General features: G+C 51.6%; 1 protein-coding gene across 1 annotated transcript; it reads right to left on the bottom strand.

The window, feature by feature from the left end:
- Positions 1-205: 205 nt before the first annotated feature.
- Positions 206-23,021, bottom strand: LOC142854109 (uncharacterized). Its single transcript, XM_075979210.1, has 11 exons — positions 23,011-23,021; positions 22,876-22,909; positions 21,381-21,450; positions 19,259-19,327; positions 7,967-8,103; positions 7,444-7,548; positions 5,515-5,716; positions 4,792-4,839; positions 3,626-3,734; positions 1,958-2,114; positions 206-426 (listed from the first exon to the last, which is right to left on the bottom strand). The coding sequence occupies exons 1-9, from the start codon at positions 23,019-23,021 to the stop codon at positions 3,688-3,690; spliced, it is 723 nt and encodes a 240-aa protein (XP_075835325.1). The 3' UTR covers positions 206-426; positions 1,958-2,114; positions 3,626-3,687.
- Positions 23,022-24,001: the final 980 nt, after the last annotated feature.

Here is a 24,001-nt window from a genome sequence, read left to right on the forward strand (position 1 = left end):
CTTATTGCTCTGATGATCTTGAAACACCTTGTCAGGAAGTTGTAGGCTAGCAGCAAGGGTGTAGGTAGGGGGGCTCTCCTCATATCACCCTAGTCCCGGTTAGGCTTCAGGGAGCCCCACCTGGTACACTGTGTTAGTGCTTCTCTATTATGGAGACCCCAGCACTCCCCAGTTCCTGCCCAGCACACCATAGGCACTACTGCTGTTCCATCCACAACACTCTTTATTGGACATGGGGTAGGATTTAGGGATGCAGTCGAGAGACAACAGGAGAAACAGATGGGCCGGTGGGACAACTGGCTGGAAGTGGCCAGATAAGCAAGTCCTCGTTCATTCCATAGCTCCGGGGAGAGCTGCCAGTCCCTCTCTGGGCACACATTTTGCCTTGCAGGGGAGCGCAGGGTGAGGTTTCAGGTCTTCTCTGACCTGCAAAGAGAAATTGTCCAGAGTGGGAAAAGGGCCTGTTATCTCAGCATAAAGGCAGGAGGATTGCTCTAAGTTCTAGGCCAGCCTGAACTGTACAATAGGACCCCATATCAACACTCTCTCTCTCTCTCTCTCTCTCTCTCTCTCTCTCTCTCTCAGATACACATTCAGACACATATGAACACTCACACTCACAACACTTACTCATGCACACTCACACTCATGAATAAGAGTACTCTTTGAACGGAGACCTCAGTTAGGAGCACACGGAGGAAAAAGTTCCCTGTAGTGTGGGGACAGCAGACAAGAGGCCTGCTGTAAGCATCTCCACCGGGCCACCCCAGAGCACCAAGGGCAGAAAGTCCTGGATGAGGCTCAGATGCCAAGGATTCTAGAATTGTGGCCAGAGCCCAGAAAACTTGGCTATGAAGGCAAGAGCCGTGTAGGGGTATCTGACTTCAACAGCTGGATAGCGTCTTTTCCAGGCCTGCCTTCAACTCCTGCAAATGGCAGAGCTTTCCTCGGAGACTCCTGTGACATTGGGTCTGGATCACTGAGCTCTGGTCTACAGCTGAGCTCGGAATTTGCCCCACAGGAAATCAGCATTTGGAAGGAGGGAGGGAAGGAGGGAGCCCCGTGATTGCTCCTGTGGACCTGGGGACAGGATCACTTGGATCTCAGCCGGGGCAAACTAACTGTGACAAAAGCCAAGCAGTAGCCAAATTTAGGAACCTTTACCCACCTGCTCTTCAGCCCTCACTCTCCCCGCCCCCCAGACAGGGATCTCTGTGAAACAGTCCTGGCTGTCCTGGAACTCGCTGGAACTCACAGACATCTGCCTGCCTCTGCCCCTGAGTGCATGGCCGGCCTTCACTTCTAACAAGGGAATTCCAGAAAGAGGAAGGGATCTCAGCCCTGTCCCTGTGTCACCAGCTCCACTCCCTGTCACCCACCTGTAGCCTGGAGGCTCCTCAGCCTTTCTCTCCGCAGTTGCTTCCCCCCACCCCCCATTGCCAGCCCTTAACTTTGACCTTTACTGGAGGAACTGGGCTGAGAAGTCTGTATCTGCAATGTGCTTCTGAAAGACTCCACCCCTAAGGTAATGACTACACTGATAAACTTTGGTTCCTCCAGGCTTGGGTCCCAGGTCACCTGCAGGCTGTCAGAGTGCTCCCCCATCCCCAAAGTTATTGCCTGACTGCCTCCATATTCCCCTGCTCCTTCTCCCGTATCTGGCTGGACCTGGAGGGACCAGCAGGAAAGGCTGGTGTGTGGAAGAGCCTGAGAAAGGGTTGTAGATGGGACAGGGGTAGAGCCTACCCTGGCTGGGGAGGAGCAATCCAGATGAAAGGGTCAGCCAGGGTCTCCTAGCAACAGTAAAGTGGCAGGGAGCTAGGAACAATGATATCATAAATTACCCAGCCCTCCCACCCAGCCCCATCTTGCAAGGTCCTTTCCCTTCCCACCTGCCTCTCAGCCAGCTGGCCCTGCCCAGCACCACCGCTCTCCCAGCCAGGCAGCCGGTCCTCACCTTCAGCTGGTTGATAGGAGGAGGACTGAGTTCTCAGGGACCAGTTGGAGCCTTCTCAGTGAGTTCTCAGGGACCAGTTGGAGCCTTCTCAGGAGCCCTAAGGTCCCATCAACCGGCCTAGGAAATGGCCCATGCTGGCTGCCGGCTCCCTAGGGTGCTGATAGGGGAAGGAAAGAAAGGAAAGAAAGTTTCAAAACATTGGGAACACTGGGTGGAAGCCCCCATGGCTTTTAATTGTTTTTATTACATTTTGGGGTGTGTGTGTAGGCCACGGTGCATGTATGGAGGCTAGACAACAACTTTTGGGAATCAGCTTTCTCCTTCCACATAGGGGTCAGGACATTAGTGCAAGTGCTTCTACCCACTGAGCCATCTCACTGTCCCCACACCCGAGTCTTTAAGGGGCACCTAAACTTCATACCAAGTAAGTCTCAGTTTCCATTTCCCACATCAAGGGACAGGAATTGCTTTAGACCCCGCCTTACCTTCATCTCGTCCGTGGTGAACTAAGAGCTGATGTGACAGCAATATAGATGGTGACTGGATGGGTGGTCAGGAAACAGGATCTGCCCCCCTGCCTCTCCACCCCCCACGTCCCTGGCAGCTGGAGATTGAACCAGGCAGCACTGGCTAGGCAAGCACTCTGCCACGGAGCCACAGCCTCGGCCCAGACACAGGATCTGAACTTCTGGACAAACTGAATAACATCTAACGCAGAGCCGGACGGAGTGGCCTATCTTGGTCATTGACATTTTTATTTCTTTGAAATAGAGTCTTACACCATGGCCCAGGATGTCTTTGAACTCATAATCTAGCCCTGATTTTGGGATTACTCATGTGTGTCACCATATACGGTCTCTGTGGTGCTGGGGAGGGCCCAGGGCTCGTGCATGGACAATCACACTACCAACCGAGCTACAGCCTTAGTCCTGGACGTGATGATTAATTTGGTTTGTTTTATTAGAGACAGGGTCTCACTATGTAGCTCTGGCTGTCCTGAAACTTGCTGAGGTGACAAGGCTGGTCTTGAACTTACAGAGATCCTCCTGCCTCTGCCTTTCAAGCACTGGGATTAAAGGAATGTGTCATCATACCAAGAAATTTGGTATGTTTTTGAGACCAAGGTCTAACTCTGCCCAGGCTGGCCTCACACTGACCATTCTTCTGCTCCAGCCTTCCAGGGGCTGAGATTACAGCTGGGAGGCCCCATGCCTGGCCTTCCTGGCCATTTGCAAACACCAGATAGTGATACGAATTTTTAAGGACCTGTCTCCTGTCCTTCAGGAGCCTGGTAGGAAAATCCAGAGAGGAGATAGTGCCCTGAGTACAAGATGGCAGCCAGTTGTCATAGCAACAGCGGAAGGAGTCTGGGTGGTTGTGGGGGCGGAGCTGGTATGCCAGCTGGTGCCAGATGGACAATCCGGCAGAAGGCAGCCCTAGCAGGTGAAACTCCACCATGCTCAGGTTCTCCTCCATATGCCAGCCTCAGCCTGGTCCTCCCTCCAGTTCTGGAAGCCCCGGTGCTCTTGATGAGGGTGAAGGCCAGTGCCATTTCTCCCTGACTCTTGCTTGCATGACAAGGGACAACTGAAAACCTGCCCTGCTCGGAGTATCTCCGAACCATAGGCCCAAGGTTCCCGACAGATTCAAAAGTAGCTCACTGCTGACCATTCCAAGGGCCAGATGATCAGAGGCTGGAAGCCTGTGGGGCAGGGCTTGCAGGTCCGCATTCATTTCGCTGAATAGAAACTCACTCCATAGTGCCTGGCTTGTGCTGCTTTGGAGAACAGAGACAAGCGAAGGAATGGAATCAGCTGTAGGAAATCTGGGAGCAGGCCTCCTAGTTACTAGATCACTAGTACCAGCAAGATGCCACCCTCTAACACAGACCTGAGACCCAGACAGCTCCAGGCACTGGACAGGGACCTAAGGGGACTCCCAAGGCCCAGGCTTCTGGGAGACTGTTGCTTCAGTTCCTCCTCCCTCCTCTTACGTTCAGCATTGAACACTGGACATTGCACGCTACCCTGCAAATGGCTATAAAGTTAGGGCCCAAAGGCATTGGTAACTTGCCTCTTAATCCTCTACTAGCAAGTGAGGGAAGCCGGACCCTGTGTCCTGACCATCTGCCCAACCCTAACTCAGTCTTTTGCTGTCCTTCCTGTAGACTAAGCCCTTGATCTGCAGTCACTCGGCTGTTTAAAGTGTTCCAAACCCAAAGAGCAATTAGAAGGGCCGGGTAGTCAGCGAGGCTTGCTGATGAGGGAGAGGGAGGCCAGGAAAGAAGCTGTGTAAAGCCTGGCATCTTGCTTACAGGGCAACCTGTGAACCAGCAGCACTTCCTCTGCTCCCCTTGCTCTCAGAGAACCCCCTCAGACACCTCCCACTTTCATTAGCCCCTCCGTTCCAGTCTAACACAAGTTGGCCTTACAGCCCTTGACTTCTTAAGTCTTTTGGTTTTTAACATGCGAGCCCAGAAACCATCACGTTGTACGCATGTGAGCCACCTGGAAGTTATGCACAACCTCTTGGCCAGGTGCCCTGTTCTAGCATCTCTGAGCCTATGGCTGACTTCCTCGAATCCTCACCATTAAACCGGCCTCCCTGCTTCAGTATCTAAGGCTCCACTTCCTTTGAGGGACAGGCAAGTCCCCAAATATACTTTTTCTTTCTGACAGCTACTTCCCACCATCTACCTCCCCAAGGTCTCTAATGCCTGGCAAAGCTGCTTGAGTATCCTCCAAGAAGCCACTGGGCACATTGCAGGGCAACCACTGGCCTGAGCTGAGTTGTGTCTGCTTTCCCACCAGCCTGCCCACTCCACAGGGCCATACCTCGCATGAATGAGGTGTTCAAAAAGCCTTCTGACTGTAGGAGTCGACCTGGAGGCATAAGGGAAAGGAAGGCTTGGACACATGAGTTGGAACAAGGAAGGAATGACAGGGTTTGGTGAGATGGGTTTGGACACGGGGCAAAGCCAGACAGTGCTTAAGGTTTGAGCCTGGGGCTAGAGAGATGGTTCAGGGATTAAGAATACTTGCTCTTCCAGAGGACCTGGGTTAAGATCCCAGCACCCACATGGCAGCTCACAACTGTCTGTAACTCCTGCTCCAGGAGATTCAATGCTTTCTTCTGACTTCTATGGGCACCAGGCATATATGTGGTGCACATATATACATGCAGATGCTTATATACAGAAACTAAAATGAACCCCCAAAATTAAAAACTAAAACTTTGAACCTGAGGATCTACAGGTTTAGAGGGAAGAAAACAAGGGTGTTTTCTTGGGCACAAATCACACTAGTGAGCAACTGCACTCCCTGATAGGAACCCTCCTGAGCTCTGCCACCCCAGAGTAGAAACACAGCCACCTCCCAGTGTTCTTCACAGTAGAACCTGGGCACATGTGACCGTTTCCGGCTCCAGGCTTGGGTGTGAGAGCTAAGGACAGGACGCCCAACAGTGGGTAGGATGTAACTCTGCTCTTCTGAATGGACCAAACTTAAGGAGATAGTGAGAGTTTTCACTGTCAGCAGATGGTGGTAGAAGAGGCTGACCCCTCTGTGTGGAGCTGGCTGACCCAGAGGGCTGAGTGAATGAAACCAGGAACAGTCTGTCGGCTAGAGCACAAAAGCAAGGCCATTGCAGAGGCTGGGAAGAGCAAATCAGCATGGAATTGTCCACAGAGAGAGGACAGGGAAGTCCGCTGGCCCTGGAGACGCTGTGAGTGGTCTTAGAGAAGGCACAGTTTCCAGAGAGCTGGAAGACAATAGTGGTCAGACTGCTAATAAGCAGGGTCCGCACAGCCCTCAGACCTCCCGCTGCCGGTCTTCTCAACCCTGATTCTTCTAGCTCCCCTTTGTCGTCACCCCCGGCTTGAGTCCTCAGGATCTGTACCCAGTGATCCAGTGATGAGCTTCTCTACCCTGATGCTTAGATGCCGAACCTCATAGTTCTTCTGGGGACACCCCCTCCTTACCTCTCCCCCCCTTTATCTCCCTTTTTAATGCCACTGATAGCAACGTTCAGGTCTGTCCCTGGTCAACCAGGAATTCTTCCCTGTAGTGTCATTCTCCTGCAGGTCCACCACCGGGCCTGGCTCTCAGCCCACGGCTCTCCCAGTCGGCCATTTTCTAAGCGCCAGCTACCTAAGATGGCGGCTTCCCTCTTCCTATGTTTCCACTCCCACAGCCTCACATCCCACCCGGCTTTCTTTCTGAAGCCTGATTCCAACAAGGTGGGGGGCCCCGACTGAGAAGCCAAGGCCGGAGGAAGCAAGAGAAAGAAAGGGACAAAAAGGCAGCCCCTTGGCATCTCTCTTTGGCATTTGAGTTCAACCCAGGAGGGAGGGCAAAAGGGAAGAAAGAGAGTAGTATGAGTTTTATTTCTACCCTCTTCCTGCCACCTCCCCCCCAAACTCTCCCCCCACACTCTGATGAAAACAAAATCTCTCCCTTTTTCTCTTTTCCACCCCCCCACCTCTTTTTTCCTGGCTTCTACCACGAGCCTCCTGCAATGCAAATGAACTGTATTATGCAAATATATGCAAATAAGGCTTAACGAGCGGAAGGAGGGGGCAGAATGCCTAATGAGTAATGGCGAGGGTACAGATGGAGAGTGTCAGGAATGGCTCCCTCCTCCTTTCAGTTCCCACAGCCTGGAGGTTTGCTAAAGGTAGCAGGTGTCCCTTATTTCTGGGAAAGTGGAGAAGGCCAAGGTCCCAACACAGCCTGTCACTTCAGGTCTGGAGTCCAGGGTCGGAGACCTCGAGGAGAGAGGGGTGAGGTAGAGGTCCCAACACAGCCTGTCACTTCAGGTCAGGAGTCCTAGGTCGGAGACCATGAGGAGAGAGGGGTGAGGTAGAAGGCGTAGGTGCCCACTGTATCTTCTCGCCTAGATACTGGATATACCAACCTCCCTGCCCTGTGGGCCTGGTTCTGGGCGCTGAGGGTGGGGCATGCAGAAACATGGCTTGGCTGTGCATTAGAAAAGAGCATTCTCAGGGAAGATTCCCAGGCAGACCCAGGTTTCTCCTAGAGATGGGGGTTAGAGCTCTTTTTGTGTGCTTTGGGGTTGGGGGTTGGGTTGGTTACTATGGCAACATAGCAAAGAACACCCACCTCCCCAACATTCAGCCCCAGAGGACTTCGGGGTTGGGGGTGGATAATGGATTGACACCCCTTGATGCCCCTGCCACCTGGCACTGCCAGTCGGGGATGGCAGCATCAAATATGAGAGAAAGGCCCTTTGTTTCTAGGCTCACGGTGTTGGGGGAGCAAGCATGGGCACACAGAAGGGCCTTTCCCAGGCCCTGTTCCCGTTTGCATGACTCCTGCTGGCCTCCGGAGACTCCTGGGGCCATCCACTGGCCTCTATTCCCTGGCAGATGGTGCCCCCTTGCCTTTCCTGCTAGGTAACCCTGCCCCGTGCCTTCTGTAGGGTTTTCCCTTCAAGACTTCCCAGACAGTGAGAACAGTCAGCCCCACCTCTTCCTGGTTCTCATGGCTACTTCGCATTCCCAGACATGCATCCTGTCCTTCTGTGTGTAAGGTCCCTTTTGCGACTCCTGCCAAAACTGGGCAAGGAGATTCCTAAAGGGGGAATCAGATTCAGAAAAGGTTAGGCTGGATTCAGGAGCCTGAGCCAAGTTTCATCCTCCAGCTGTGGATGATCTCTCTCTCTCTCTCTCTCTCTCTCTCTCTCTCTCTCTCTCCCCCCCCCCCCCCCAGAGTTATATATGACAGAGGGTGAGTGAGGTTGGCTGAGATTTCTTTAAGCTTTAATTAACTGTACATTCTATGTCTTCCATGACTCGCATGGAATCCTTCCTACCAGGACTGTCATTCACTGTCCTCACCAAATTCAAGCCCAGTATTCCTGGGGCTGCCGTGCCACGCCCCTTAACCTCTCTCCGGAGACTTAGGCAGATCCAGAATATTGTGCTGGAGTCTGCAGGGATGGAGATCAGAGGATCTCCCTGCTCCTAAAGGGATCAGCGGACTCACTCACCGCTGGGAGCTGTCCGCGGTGCTGGATGTCACTGGTCCTCACATCCTTGTCCACAGGGCAGAGAGAGGGCGGGTGGATGTTCCACCCTCCTGCCAGGGGGAGAAGCTGAAGGGAAGAGAAGCAGAAACATTTGGATACTGTAAGAAAGACAAAAGGCAATTTTGAAGGAAGTCTCCCTGCTATTGGAAGGGGAGGAAAGCGCTGGTGTCAACGAGACCTGAGCTTCCCGCCCCTTCATCCTAGATCTTCAAGCTCAATGCTCCTCAGGATCCTTTTGAAAAATTCACAGGCATGTGCAAGGCTGAGTCAGTGCTTCTACCCTTGGGCAAGAGCAGGGCTGAGGTCAAAGGCAAACCTTTAAATTCCATTCTAAGTACTAAAGTCTCCACAAGTAATTTAGTAATAAAGATGAACAAGAGATTCACCTGCCGAAAGCATTATAGATATAGCAGGAGGCTGGGAGGAAGGTGAGTGTGTGGTCTCTAGACAGAGATGAGACTGTATCCATGGTGCAGATTCCAAGCTTTCGCTCCCTCTCTGATTTTTGGGCTAGGCCAAGCCCAGACATCTGTATGGGAATGGAGGGTGGTTTTAGTGTGTAGCCAAGTCTAGAAGTCCTGGTCCAGAAGGAGGCAGATAAGAAAAGGTGTCTGAACTGCTGGAGGGAGAGGTACCCTTACTGAAGGTAAGGACAAGGAAGAGAGAGGCTTAGGGAGAGGGACCCTGGGTCCAGTCTAGGCCCAGTCAGGTGCATGCTTGTCTCTTCTGTATGTGGAAACTCAAATTATACAAGACAATGGGATATGCAGCGTGGCCACAGGGTGTGATCATAGGGACACGGGGAATGGGTGTCACAACCTGAGGGCAGCGTGGCCACAGGGTGTGATCACAGGGACACGGGGAATGGGTGTCACAACCTGAGGATAAGCTATTCCCCACAACCAGAGGGTCTCAGGGAGGCAGCCAAGGAAGGTAAACAGCAACAATGGTCCCTTTCAATGTCCAGACTCCAGCCCTTCAGTCCAATTAGTAGACACAGCAAACAGCAATTCAGCCGCCTTCAGCCGCTGTCATAACAAGCTCAGAGCTGCCTTAATGGGGGATTAGGGTAGGAGGAGGGTGAGCCTGGGTGGCAAGGAGCCTCCCTTTTTTCTCACCTCTCTCCTAGCTAAAAACACTCCCACCCACCCTTCCTTTCATAACTGTGAGTCCCCCATTCTCCTCAAAAGCCCCAAATGTTCCCTCACTTCCCTCTCCTCCTCCCCTGCAGTGATTTGAAGCCACCATTAACCTAAACCCACTTATCTCCTGGGGGAGTTGGCCCATCTTGCCTATTGGTACAATAACCCCATCTCCTCTATTGTGGGGTCTTTTAAAAATTATTTTCTTAGCCAACGTCTCAGTGTAAACAAGCTGGCCTTGAATTCTGGATCCCCCTGCCTCAGCCTCCTGAGTATTTAAATTACAGGCATGACCCACTAAGCCCAGCTCCTGCTTTTAGTAACTCTAGAATCTGGAGGTTTAATGTAGCTATTGCTTACACATTATGTGTAAGTCGGGTTACCAGCCACATATGTGCTTCTTTAGAAAGAACACAAAGTCAGACATGCCTGTGACCCCAGCATCGGGAGGCTGAAGCAGGAAGACCACGATTAGTTCGAAGCCAGCCCTGTCTACCCTGTGAATTCTAGGCCAGTTTGGGGTGAATGTGAAACTGTGCTCCAAAATGTGACAGAGAGATGTGGGTAGGAGGATGACTAAGTGGGATAGTGACAGGAGCCCCAGCTCTTCTAACAGGCTGCCAGAGGGTGCCCGCCCTGGTCTCCTTTAGTCACACACAACCTGGGCAGCTCGAAGGATTCCATGTCAGCCTCACAGAACAAAACCAAGTTTTTGTTGTTGTTGTTTTGGGTTTTTTTTGGGGGGGTGTCTTTGTTTTTTATTTTATTTTATTTTTGAAAAGGTCTCACTATGTAGCTCTGGCTGTCCTGGAACTCACAGAGATCTGGTTGAATCTGCCTCTGAAGTGCTGGGTTTAAAGGCGTGTGCCACTCCCAACTCAACAAGACCTTTTAGATGCCTAGAAGGGCCTGGGGATGTTGGATCTAGGTAATCAAGTAAAATTGATTTAGTTTTAGCTGGTTATTTACAAGGAAACTGCCTTCAGCTGCCCGGACTGAGAGCTTTACAAAAGGACAAGGGCCTGAAGAAACGTGGGCCAGGAAAGTAGCTGAGAACCTGGAGAGAGGCTCAGTGGTTAGAAACTCTGACTGCTCTTCCAGAGGACTCAGGTTCGATTCCCAGCACCCACATGGTAGCTCACAACCATGTGTAACCCCAGTTCCAGGGGATCCAGCATCTTCTTCTTGCCTTCAAGGATACTACATATATGGTGTATAGACATACATGCAGGCAAAGCACCAACACACACACACACACACACACACACACACACACACACACAACAAAAAACTTTTTTCAAAAACTCTTGAAGAGAAGAAAGGAAATCAGATGTGAATCTGTTGGATGGAGCAAACCTTGAAGAACACAGACAGCAGCTATTAAGCCCAGGCAGTCTGTGGCTCCACAAAGGAGGTTCTCAGTTGGGTAGTGGTGGAGCGAGACTGCCAGAGGAAACAGTTGTCTTGCGTAGTTCACTTGGGTAAGCAGGGTGCAGTACCGATACAGAGAAGAGAGGGTTGATGAGCCGGCGCAGTGGCTCAGGCCTGTAATTTCAGCATTTGGGAGGCTGAGACAGGAGGATTTTCATGAGTTTCACATAAGACTATGTTATATTCTGTCTCAAAAACAAAAGAGAGACCCAGGGAGATATTTCAGTGGGTAAAGGTGATCGCTACCAAGCCTGGCACTCGAGTTCCTCCCCTGTGCCCACAAGGTTGCAGGGGAGAACTGACTCCCAGAAAATGTTCTCTGACCTAAAATGCATGACCACAGACACAAAACAAGTAAAAAGTTCAAAACAGATATTTTCCTAAAACATAAAGGAGAGGAGGGGACTTCAGGTGTCACTATGATCGACTGCATTTAGTAAACTCCAGCTGTTTTCTGTGGGTTTTGCCTGCCCACATCCTAGCTCACCAGGGAGCTGTACACACCCAATCTCCTCCCAATTCCCACACTGCTGACTGCCCACAGTGAGACAGCTGTACTTCACAGTCACCGGCTGCCCTGCTGAACCCCACCCACGCATCCACCCCACCAACACAACCACAGTGTGCACTTAAAGAAGACACAAGCCCTGAAAATCCACAGCTTCCCTTCCCTAAAACCTTCTGTTCTCTTGGAGAGCCTGTGGTCCAATGTGCTCGTGGGAGACCATAATATAAAACCATTGTGGTTAGCAATTGAGGCTCTAAGTCTCCTGGGGATGGGCCCCTGGTGTCCAAAATACACATTTCTTCTTAATTTTTTTTTGTTTTGGTATGTGCATGTGAGGTCTAGGCTGGCCAGAAACTTGCTACACAGACAAGAATGACCTTGAATTCCTGGTCCTTCCTCCTCTACTTCCCAAGTGCTGAGATTATAGGCCTGACGGAGCCCTGGCTGCCCTGGAATTTTTTAGGTAGCCTGGGCTATACACTAGCAATACCATACAGAAAATATTAAAAACAATAAAGATAAGAAAGCGTATTTTTACTGGTGCTTCTCCTCTGCCCACAAAAATTCCTAATAACAGTGAGGGTCCTCTTCTCTCTACTTCCCTCCTCCTCAAACCCAGCTGGAACCCTTGGGTCTCACTTCCTCTAAGACTGTCCATGGAAGGAGCTTTGGGCATTGAGCTGTTGAGTAGCTTCAGCTGCTCACTTGGGTCTCTGTCACCTGGGCTAAAAGCACTCCTTGGCAGTGGCAGATGGTGAAAATGAGAAAGGGGGCATGTGGCTCTGAAGACCATTAGCCCAGCCTAGAACAAGCTCCTCTTCTCAAGAGCCTTCTACCTCCCCTCATAACCAAACCAAACAAATTCCAAGCTTAAAACCACAAGAGGCCGATAGATTCTCCCACCCCAAAAGGCTAAGGAGACGCACAAGGGCAATGGACTCCCAAAAGCTCCAAATTTTGAATTTGAATTCTCCAATACTTCTCCTACATAATACAAAATTGAATCATAATCTTCTAGGTGTAAAATCAAGTCCTGGGAAAAAGGCACTGGAGTCTGGGCAATGACATTTCGCCCAGTTTTTCTGCTTTTTTTTTTCTATCCTTACAGCCCGTTGTCTTCAAGGGTCAGGTAGTCAAGTCCAGTCCAGAGCTGTAGGAATGTAGCTGGAATTCCTAGCCCTGGTCACGCTCGGTAGATCATCTTCTCCACGTAGAAACCCTCTTTTACTAAAATATTTAGGTAGGCCAGATAAATAGATTCTTTTTGCTGGAGCCCCAATTAATCTCTCTAATTCTTTGCTTTCTCTGGGCACCAGGGCTACACATTCCTTTGTGTTTGAGATCCTCGGAGCTCCTCCAAGAGTGAGGCTAGAGCTGGAAGGTAAAGACCCCGACTCTGCACCTTTGGCCATTAATGTCAAAGCGGTCTGAGAGAATCTTATTAAACTTCACTCAGGTCCTGAAGGTGCAAAGTGAATGCCAAGATTCTACCCCACCCCACTGGGGCAGAAGGTTCTCTGGCCATCCCCCACGCTTGCCCTAGTGTGTTCCTAATGAGTTCTTGGTGTGTGTATATTTTTTAACCTGTTCCCACCTAGACAATCTCAGCTCCCAGAAAAGCTGGGGGCTTCAGGGAACCCACCAAAGCAAAAGCCAGCTTTCTAGAGATATCCTACGAACCTCGAACTCCACCAGTCGCTTCGAAGAGCCAAAGGGTAGCTGCTCACACCAGTCGCCCGCTGCTGCTCCCTGGAGGTGTCCAGACCAGGAGGGGTGCTGGCACGTCCCCCACAACCTTGCAACTAGATTCCAACGACTCTGTCCCAGGAGCAGCTTCCCTGGGACTGGGACCCAGACTGCTCCGTTCTGACCAGGCCTCCAGAGGCGACCCCAAAGCGGTTTCTTGCTTTCTTCTCATCAGTGGGTGGGGACCTCGAAGGTGGCCTGGGCTAAGCAACCCTTGAAGACGATGATCCGCCCCAGCCCCCCAGCCTCGTGGGATGCCTGGCGCGGCTTTCCTTCCTTCATGAAGCCCTGCCGCCGCCAGCGTTCCGGGCCCTCTGCGCAGTGTATGGGGTTATTTTTACTTTCGGTTATCTAGCTTTATGAAGACTCCACACCACTCATACAGCTAGATAACCAAAGATAACAACCAACCCCGCCTCCTGGCCGCCGCCTCCTCTTCCACGCAGCCTTCCGCAGCCTGGACCTCCGCAGTCCCGCGTCGCTCGACGGCGGGTGGGGGACGCGCGTGGTGGGGAGGCGAAGAAATGGGGTCCTGAACCTCATGCACTGACACGACGAGACCTCAAAAGGCGAGGAAAGGATGCAACCGCCGACGGTTCTGAGGTCGGAAATCCAGACTGGATCCAAGCAGCCCCCAAGCCTGACCGCCCATTTCCCACTCCCTTCCTCCTCCATGCAGAAGCGGGGTTCCGCCGGTGCAAGTGGAAGGGCTTCAGGGCCTTTCGTGCTACCCGGGAAGACCGCAGGGGCCGAAGCAGAGGCCTCCCGCACCTCCCCGGTCCACACCCTACTCTGGAAGGTGGAGTCTGAGCTCCGCGTGGGTGCGGCAGAACCGACCTCGCAGAGCTGATCCGAGCTGCAGATTGAAGCAGAGCCAACCAAGAACCCCGGGACGGGAACCCCAGCACTGGGGAATCCCGAGGCCCAGAGGAGAAGCCTGTGGCTGGTGGCGGGGTGGAGGGTGATACCAAGATTCTCCGGCGAGTCTCCCAAGGGCAAAGACCCCACCCAGAGAGATTTGGGCGAGCAGTTGGAATGTGAGGCTGTGGGAAGGGCGGAGGGCGGCCAGCTAGGTCGCCGAGCTTTGGACCGATAGAACCGCGAGAGCCGGGTTTGTTCAAAAAAAAAAAAATAGCCGAAATCACCCAGGGATGGGAAAATTGCCGGGGATCTGAGCAAGAGATGCCCTTAGTTGCTGACGGGGACGATCTGGACTGAACCGACTGGAAGGAGGTCCAAGGGCCGAGCAGAGGATGTGGGGCTCTGTGATCGCAGGTGGCGGACGCGCGCTGGACTCTGAGGCGCTTCCCCACCTCGTGCCCCACGCGGGTCAAGCCACTTACATCAAACCTAGGGTGCCCAGTGGCGCTGTCCTGTGCAGTCTTCCGGCGCGTTTCCACCCAGGCAGCGCCACGGACGTGAATCGAGGGTACCCGGGCTTACCAGGTGACTGGGTCGAGCGGTAGGCGGCAGGGTGGAGCGGAATCTCGAGTCTCAGCTCCCTCCTCAGCCTTGGCTGCTGCTCTGGCGGGGGCGCTCTTAGGCTCAGGACTTTTCATTCATCCCTTCACACTCCTTCCTCAGGCCAACCTCTGATTGGCTATACCTGGTCTGACGTCACTACTTCATTCCCCTGCCCCTCCCTCCCCGCCCCTTCCCCCCCAGGCCAGTCCAAGGCTGGCTATTGGGGTGCCCCTCCCCCAGAGAATGGGGTGGGGTGGGGGAACCAATGTCTTCGTGTGGATCCTTAGCCAGCCTTTTGGGGCCTCGCCTACTACCCGCCTGCCACGTTTGTAATCCACTGCCATTCGCGGTTCTGATGGCCACCCTCGCACTTCTTGTAGGTCCTACATTGTCCATTTAGGCCCTACAGTAAGTTGCACTAGGACTAGTGCGCAAAGATAGAAAATAGGGAAAAATTCCCTCAAAGAGAAATGGTCTTCTGTAACTTCAGCACTGAAGAGGTTGAGGCAGGGGTATGGCTTGGAGACTCAATGGGGTCCCAGCCCCCTCCCAACAGAGGAGTCTTTTTTAGTTCTAATCCCTCCCAAACCGTGATCCTAATATTTAGGAGGAGTAAGGATCTCTTTTGTTCAAAGTTTTGTTTGTTTTTTTTTAACTCAAAACACCGAAGGAAAGATTCTGCAGTTTGAAACTCCAGCTGGGAGATAATGGGTGAGCAGAGAGAGCACATTTCTGCCTTCCAGGTGGCAGCGCCAAGGTTCAATGAGAGGAAGGGTACCACAGCTGAGAACTCAGAATATGGCCCCAGCCCTGGAGGCTTAGTCTTTCCGCCCCCTACCCACGATCCTCCAGGCTCCACTGCACCGGCTCCACCAGGAAGGAACTCTCCAGCAAGCCTCAGTCCCCATCCTCAACTGTCTTCACCTGGCTCTCAATCCAGTCCAGCTAGATGGTCCTTCTCTTTGCCGAGGACGCAGAAGACAGTTGCTGTCGGACAATATTTGGGTTCTAGCTACAGCAACGTTCTCAAAACAAGTCATGGGCCCTCAGAAGTTGCTGCATCTGCCAGGGAGCTGCCTCCGTCTTCCTACTCACCCTCTGCTAGGTCCCTTCTATAAAACTGGTTCAGGTACCCAGAACCTGCAGGCAAGGTTAATACCAGCCAGCTCCCTTATCCAGGCCTCTAAAACCAGCAGTACACTTGGGGGACCATCGTTTGAGCCCCCGGGCCTGTCCAGCTTTTCTCCTATCTGCTAATCCACATACAGCCCAAGACAAAGCCGGATCTGCGTGTTGTTTGCCTTGCTTCGTTGGAAGGTAACGGTTTAACTTGGTGCTTCTCCCCTGAACAGAGAATATCTGAATATTCATTGCCGTTAATGTTGGCAGCGGGGTGTGGGTGGGGCAGGTCTGAGTGAGAGAAAGCCCACCGGCTGTTTCCCTGTCAAAACGGTGATGGCAAACTGGAGCAAGAGGCCTGATCCCTCCAATGTCTCAGGGCCCGGTTCAGCCAGAATTCTCTGTCAAACCTCTACAGTATCTTAAGGCTCTTTTCCAAGAGAGGCTAATTAATTAATTTAAGTACTGAATTAAATTAAGCTCAGGGCCTCACATAGGCTAGCCAAGCCCTCTGCCACAGACTTCCCCCAGACCTCTTCTCACTTTCTCTTTTGTGACAGAGTCTCTAGGTTGCTCAGGCCAGCCTTGAACTTACTAACTTTGGAAGTTTGATCCTCTTGCCTCAGCCTCCCAAGTGCTGAGACTGCAAGCCTGTAGCACCAACCCCAGTTAGAGAGGTGATCTGGGAGCTTTGCTGCTCTGGGTGTTTTACCAGCGGTGGGGAAGGAAGGACAGAGGCAGAGAAAGAGCCATACCCCACCCCCAACATGCCCTTACAGATCAGTACATTTGCAGAAAAAGGGAGCTCACCCCAAATAGGCAGTCCCCACTCTGAGACCGGTGCTAAATGCAGACCCCAAGTCCATCCCCACAAGACTCTTCATGTTTCTCCACCATGCCCTTGAATATTTCTCTGCATGCCACCTCACACCCTGTTTACAGGATGCCTGACACACACACATCCCATGCACACACATCCCATGCACACTACATCCCATGCACATACACATCCCATGCACACACACATCCCATGCACACACACATCCCATGCACACACACATCCCATGCACACACATCCCATGCACACACATCCCATGCACACACACATCCCATGCACACACATCCCATGCACACTACATCCCATGCACATACACATCCCATGCACACTACATCCCATGCACATACACATCCCATGCACACTACATCCCATGCACATACACATCCCATGCACACTACATCCCATGCACATACACATCCCATGCACACACACATCCCATGCACACACACATCCCATGCACACACACATCCCATGCACACACACATCCCATGCACACACACATCCCATGCACACACACATCCCATGCACACACACATCCCATGCACACACACATCCCATGCACACACACATCCCATGCACACTAAACTTCTCTACATACTGGCCAAGCACCCCAAGAACATTTGCTCTTCCCACAAACCCACTTAAAAGCCCCTAATGCACCTTTTCCCCTCTCCCTCCCTTCCCTGCACCTAGCAATGTGCTGAAAAGAGCCTTGTTCCCTAGCTCAAAGGTTCCCCTTCCTTCTCACCAACTTCCCCCTTCCCTGCCCTCTACAGGGCTTAGCCCCTTGCCCTGGAGTCCTGCAGGCAACTAGACCACTCAAACTTCCCTCTCAACCATAGCTGTGCTTTTGCTGGGAAGAAGAGAATACACAAAGACCTCCTTGCCCGATGTCCACTCCCTTCCCATACTCCCAATGGCCAAATTCAGACTGAACTGGGCTTCCTCAAAATTAACCTTAAGGAAGAAATGAGCACACTTAGCTTGGTTCTGAAAAATCTCCACACAGCAGATACAGACAAAAGCCCTGCTGCCTCTTTATGATGGTTTTGAGTTTTCCAAGAGCAGTTAGTCTAATGGTATCCAAATTGAGGAGACGCTATCTCACAAAAGAATATGGAGCTAGTCTTAGCTGTCCTGGCCCCTGCACATAGAATGCCTACCTCTGCCCAAAGCCTGAGGAAGCGATTTTTGTTCTGGCTCACAGGACAAGCCAGCATCACACAGCCCCTTTCAGGAGTGCAGGCATCTTCCAGCCAGTGCAAAAGGTACCTGTGCTTGGAGAGGAGCAGAGGACTCTTGGTTCCTTTTAACTGGGATCAGTCTGTGAATAGCTCATGCTCTTCCAGCTGGAAACAAGATGCCCCTTCAAAAGTGTCCCTCAAGAGCGAGGAGGCTTTCTGACATATTCTTCATCCACAAAAAGAAAAGGTAGGTAAGGTTCATGCAGAATATATGCAGAATATCTGAGAAACATGCTTGTGTCAGAGGAGACCGTCTACCCACGAGAAGCAGCAGACCTGCAGAACTCACAATCATTCCAGAGGGTGAGAATGATTCACCAGTCTCCTCAAAGAGGCCTCAGCTGGAGCAGAGCCCTCTCTCTTTCCACACAAAGCAGCCTTGTCTCTGGTGGCCTGTGAACCTCACTGTGAGTCCTTCTCTCTCGGGAGGTTCTGGGGAGAGCACCCCAACTCCTTTTGCTAATGACAATCTGAGTGTCCCAGAAGCCTTCATTTTTGGGGGTCCCTGGGATCAAACCCTGGACTAGGCAAGTGCCCAAGCATTGAGCCACAGCCGAACTGAAGTCTATGTACCCCATCCATAGCTGCTCCCCCATTTATTGTCTGTGTGACTGAAGGGCCCACAGAGAAAGGAGCATGGTTATGCCGTCTGGATACAGCCTTTTGAGTCTATGTATACTTTGGCACTAAAGCACTTTTTTGAAATAGGCAGTTAAATAAAAACATAGTTTCTCCTTGTTCGCAAGGTGGGTTTGCTTTGAAGATACAGGTGAGAGCTTTATCTGAGGGTAAACTTATTTCTGAGGAAGACGTTATTATTATGACCACTATTAAACAGTATTCTGGTACTGAATATTTTCAATGTCTGTAGAATTGTGGCAAATTAAAGTAATACTTGGCAGTTAAAAATGGTTAGCCATATGCATAGATGATTTAGAATGCCTGGAGGCTTGATCTTGAGGAGGTGGCCACTGAGGACCCAACCTTCCTCCTCAGAGTGGGAGTGGAACTGTGAACCCAGCCTGTGACAACACTGCCTTTCCAGATGCTCCTGGTCCCTCCACAGTCTCACTGACCTATTGTCCTGCTCCTACAATGTCAGGGAGGTAAGACAAGGTGACAGAGATGATGAGGGGGTCAGCTTAGTCATCCGTATCAGGCTCTTTCCTTAAGACCTTCCATGGTCATAAGCATGGGTGTGTAAAGGTGTAGCACACCCACGGTCTCAGGCACAGGCATGCACACTCACACCCCATTAACTCAGATAGCTTCTGTGGTGACTCCATGGAGAAGCCTAGCAGTATCACCTCCCAGTTCTTAAAGGTACAGGACCTTGCATGCCCACTCACTCAGCTAAGGGCCTGGGGGGCTTTCATTCCAACTTGCACTCCCCTCCTGGCTCATCTGTCACCCTTGTAGCAATCCTTGCCTCCTCAAACTAACCACTTCCCCCACATCCTCCTCTCTTCCCTCTGGATGCTGTGGAAGAAAGGGAGGGTGCCCTATAGAGCCATACCTTCCCTCTCCATGCAGAACCAGATACAGGGTGGCCTTTTGTCCCCAGGCTGTGTTGTTGCATTGCCTCTTAGCTTTGACAATGCAGGTCATACTACAGAAGAGACCAAAACCAAAGGCTGGAGCCTGGGAGAGACAGCAAGTAGGGCAGAGAGCAAGCAGGGAGAGCGCCCAAGGGAACAGAACTAGCTTTCTTTTTTCCTTCCCCACCCACACCACCCTCAAAGCAAGGAAGGAAATAAATACCCAAAGTCAGAGATGCCGGCCGCCTATGAGGACATCGATGAACGGATGAAGTGAACAGGGCCGCTGCTCCTGTTGAAGGGAGAATACAGAGTTTAGTCCTCTTCCCCCACGACCAGCAGTCTCCCCACTTCAATCCTCAGGGTTCAAGTCTGCCCAGTTAGGCCAACAAAGGACTGGGCACTTCCAGGTCTTTCGGTTCATTTCTGCTGAGAGGCTCTGTCCTCACTGCCTACCCCTCCCTACTACAGCTCCAGGGCCCGAGGTGAGCCTACCTGGAGGGGCTCTCCCAAGGCAACTAAAAGCCCACCCAACCCAACGCCCTCTCCTCACGGATTGCTGTCTTTCTTGGGCTATGCCAGTGCATAGGTGGAATGAAGGGCCTGGGCTAGGGATCTATTTCTGTCCGCACTATAAACATTCTCAGTCATAGCTAGGCCTGGTGGTGCACACCTGTATTCCCAGCACACAATAAAATGGGGCAAAAGGATCAAAAAAGTTCAACACCTTAAAAAATAATAATGAAACAAGATCTTTACAGCCATATTCTCTCCCTTCCTTTCCCTGCCATCTCTGTCTCTCAGGATCCGGAAAGACATGCCATGAATGTCAGTTTTCTTCTTTTTCATGTACACAAAAGACATGAATACAAAGCAATGCTTATTATTCAATGTTTGGTGTGGGGCTCCATACATATTTCACAGTGTCTCTCCGGGTCTTTACACTTAGATTACATTAGGGTTTAAGGGACAGCATAGTTAACTCCTAAACAGATGCAATTCTATACGAATTCTATTTTTTTAAGTCAGGAAGGAACCTAAATACAGAAGAATTTGGGAGAGGAATAAAAGAGAGCTGGGGAGTAAGAATGAGCCTTAAACCAAGTCGGCTTTCTAGGAGTGTTCTGCATGCACTTTTCCTAATTCCCACACTCAGGGGTGCTCAGCTGACCCAGCTCAGCTGCACTGGAGGTCTCTATCTGTAACTGTGATAAAGTACCCGCCTTGCCTCCCCTCTCTACTGACCTGTGAGAAGGCAGGTAGTAGGGCAGGGAGGCACCTCCTGCTCCTTTGACCAAATTCAAAGAGAACTCAGCGGTCCCTCTCTTTACCCATGGCTGCCCAACCAGCCCACCCCAGGCTCACACAGGGTAGGGTTAGAAGCCAGCCCAGTGTTCACAGAACACGTGTACGGCAGCTGACAGTCTTTCCTAGGAGCCTAGTCTCCTCTGTGTATCAAAAACAGCCTGTCGCTGAGGACTTGGGGCATGAGAGTGAGTGCCTCTTCCTCATATCCTGGTCTTAAAAAAAAATTAAAAACAAAATCCAAAATCCACCCCATTAGGGTAAAAGTGAAGAGAGCCCCCCAGCCCGCATCTGCCTTCACTGCCTGTCTACTCACGGGAACACGGTGAAGAAGAATAAAATTAATATAAATTCTGTAAAATGGTTTTGGGGTTTTTCCTAATTCTGGCGTCCACTTTCCTAGAAACATGATACCTTTCCTCTCACCCCAAAGTCCCACCTGACTTGTTCTTCCCTGAAACCCAGTCTCCGGGACAGAGAGGAATTAGGCAGAGGGAAAGAGGACCGACCTGGAGTCTAGGTTCAGAGCCCTTCCCTCTTCCCTAGGTCCTCTCTGCACTCTCCTTCCTGGCGCTGCATTAAGACGTTGGCCGCGTCTGGGGGACTGAAGGGAGGGGCGGATTAATAGGATCAGTAGCGCTGTGACCCTCCCCACCCTCCCACCCCAATCTCATTGACTAATTTACTGAGCTCTGGGTTGGCTGGGGCTGGGTAGGGAGAGAGATCGGGGGCCTTTGGCCTGGGGCTGGGTCCTTGCTTCCAGCACCGGATAGATGGCCCGGATGCCCAGGGGTGAAAACCTGTGGGCAGGAGGCCAATTCCACACACGCCTCCTTGTCGCCTGCCTCCTTCTATGGACCCTCCTAAATCTTCACCAGCTTTTCTTTCTGTGATTGTGGTACCAGCCTCCATTAGCCAGGAGGAAGGCTAGGTTTGAATGCTGGGACTCCTACGCATCCAAACCTAGGTTATCGCTCCCCAACCCTAGCCCAGATACCGGCCAGGGTTAGGACTCTCCCTGGGCCCCAGGGGCTACTTACCTTGCCTCTGAGAGGAGGAGAGGCGACGACGCTGGGCGGGCGGCCGCGGGTCTCTCCCAGTTCTTCTCCTCTTGTGGAGTGGAGGATGCTACTGGGTACCGCTGACGTAGCATCTTCTATCCATTCAGGAATTTCGTTTGCTTCTTTCTTTCTCTTGCTGCTCTCCCTGGAAAGCCAGGAAAAAAGAGGATGTTGCCCTATCTGAAACCGTGACCACCACCAAAATAACAGCCTGCCCCACCAGCGTCACCTCCTCCTTCTCTCTCTCTCTCTCTCTCTCTCTCTCTCTCTCTCTCTCTCTCTCTCTCTCTCTCTCTGTCATCTTCACTGTTTTCTGCTGGCTTTTCTAACCAGATGCAGGAAGAAGAGGCCAAGGGACACTATTGTTCCTCCAAGCCACCCCTGTCCCCAAGGAAGCAAGGAAAAGAGAATGAATGACAGAAGTACCCTTGTCCCTGTCCCCAGGCTTCTTTGAGTTTTAATTCACTTTTGAACTTAAGGCTTTGATTGGCTGTGTATGTGGGACTGACAGAGACTCACAGAGACACTCTTTGCTTTTGAGGCTGGGGTGTTTACTCCTCGGCCACCTAGCCCCAACAACTGGATTGATCACACATTTAGATCTTGGTTGTGAAGGAGTAACTGGCCACTGGAAGATAAAGGCTGGACTAGGGACAGGGGCCACCAGCTCTTGGATGTCTAGACAGGAGGGGTGGGACCACAGGCTCAAAGTCGGAGATAAATTATCTTGTTCTTGGAGGACAAGAACGATTTGGAGGTTGGTTTCCAGGGCTGGGGTTTAATATTTGGTGGAAGAAGGTGAGGCCCCCACAGTACAATGGTCGGGGTTCTTTTCTTTCACCCCACTCTCAGCCCCTCCCCCTTTCTCCCTCCCTCTCCTTCCTGGCCTGCATGGGAACTCGGTCTGAGCTCAAAGTGATAGACAGCAGGCCTGCATGCTAATGAAGTTTGTCTCAAGTTCATTGTCAAAGCCCCCCCTCCCCATGGCCCCTTCCCTTCTCTCTCCTACACAAATCTCCCTCCAACTTTTGTCCCACAGATCTGGAGGCCACTTGAGTCTCTGCCTGCTGGCTCCCCTCTCTCACCCTCCCCCTCTTCTCTCAGTCCCCCTTCTCCTCACCACTTTCCCCAAATGGGGAGTGTGTGAGAGGGCTTTCTTCTCCGGCGCCTTCCCACCCAGCCACCTCTGGCCCAAGCTTCACTAAGCCCCAAGGAGGAATTCTGAGGGCTGAAGGGACAGTCTTCTGACTGTGGCCCCCCTTCCAAGTCCCCTATCCCCAACGCAGCCCTGTCTGGCCCAGTCTCCCCATTCCAGGGCAGCCGCCCCTCCCCCACCTTCCCATCATGATTATTTCACTCCTTGATTACCTCTGCTTCACTAGCTCAGGAATAAAGATCCTTTGAGACTAATTTTGCACCCCACCCCTCCCCTCCCCTCTCCTCTTGCCCAGGCTCCCGTTAGCTCCTTTCTCACCGGCTGGAAGACATTGAGTTCCTTGTCTAGGGAGCTGGGGGGTTGATAGGAGGGGGTGCCAATGAAATGGGGGGGTCTCTCCAACTCCAGGAGGACGTGTCCAGCAATCCAAACCTGTCCTTCTTTTGTTCCTACAATCTCTTCATACCGTCGCCACCCTCTGGAGCTTTCCTTTCCCCCAGTAACCAGGGGCTAGGGAAGGAAGGGGAGGACCCTGTATTCACCCCACCCTTGATTCCAGGGAAAGATGGGAGAAAAAAAGGGGAAAAATTTAAATCCCCCCTCATTAGCCAGAAAGGAAGCAAAGGGGGATAATTATAATTAAAAGCAGACAGCTGTGGATCCTGTCTTTTATGTTGCTCCAAGCCTCCGCCCCATTTCTTCCATCACCCAGAAATCTGCCCCTGCTATCCTAGTCCTAGCTCCTGCTGGGGGAGACAGGCATAGGACTAGGCCACTCCACTTCCTCTCTCCCAATGACACTTTTTGGAAAATCTTCTTAGGCCCAGGAAATACTGTCTTCCTCTTCCTGGATCATAACCTGTACCTCAAAAGGTGGATCTATGGGAGCTGGGGGCATTCAGATGAGATAAACCAATTCACGAGTGTGGGGGAATCTTTGCTTTTCCTAAAAAATAGTCATCATATTCATAATGGCATTGATACTCAGAATGAACTATAACTCGGAATGTTTTCTCATTCCCCTTTGCTTGGAATTGCCTCAAAGCATAGGGAGGGACAGCTGAAAGCCCCGAGAGCACAGGATAACAAAGAAGGCTCCTAGGCTAGAGTGCACAGACACATAGACAAGCCTGATCACTGTGGGGTGGAGCTGCAAGGCCTATTTCTGCTATCATATGTATTTATAGAACTTGAGCTTAGGCCAGAACAGCAGAGTAATTGTAGCATCATTAGCATATATGCAAATCAGGCAACCTATATACACTGAATGGAGGCAAATTATTATTTATTCTCTTCCCTTTCTCCTTCCTGGCATAAGCTCTGGTTCCTGGTGTAGCTGCACACCAGCAATTGTCTGACATCGTAAGAGGGAAAGGTAGCCTTGGAGGAAGAGACTGAGGTGGGGACGGCAGGGGAAGAGCACAAATGATGAGAGAAGGGACAG

This window comes from Microtus pennsylvanicus, chromosome 7, assembly GCF_037038515.1.
Source record: "Microtus pennsylvanicus isolate mMicPen1 chromosome 7, mMicPen1.hap1, whole genome shotgun sequence".
Lineage (NCBI taxonomy): Eukaryota > Metazoa > Chordata > Mammalia > Rodentia > Cricetidae > Microtus > Microtus pennsylvanicus.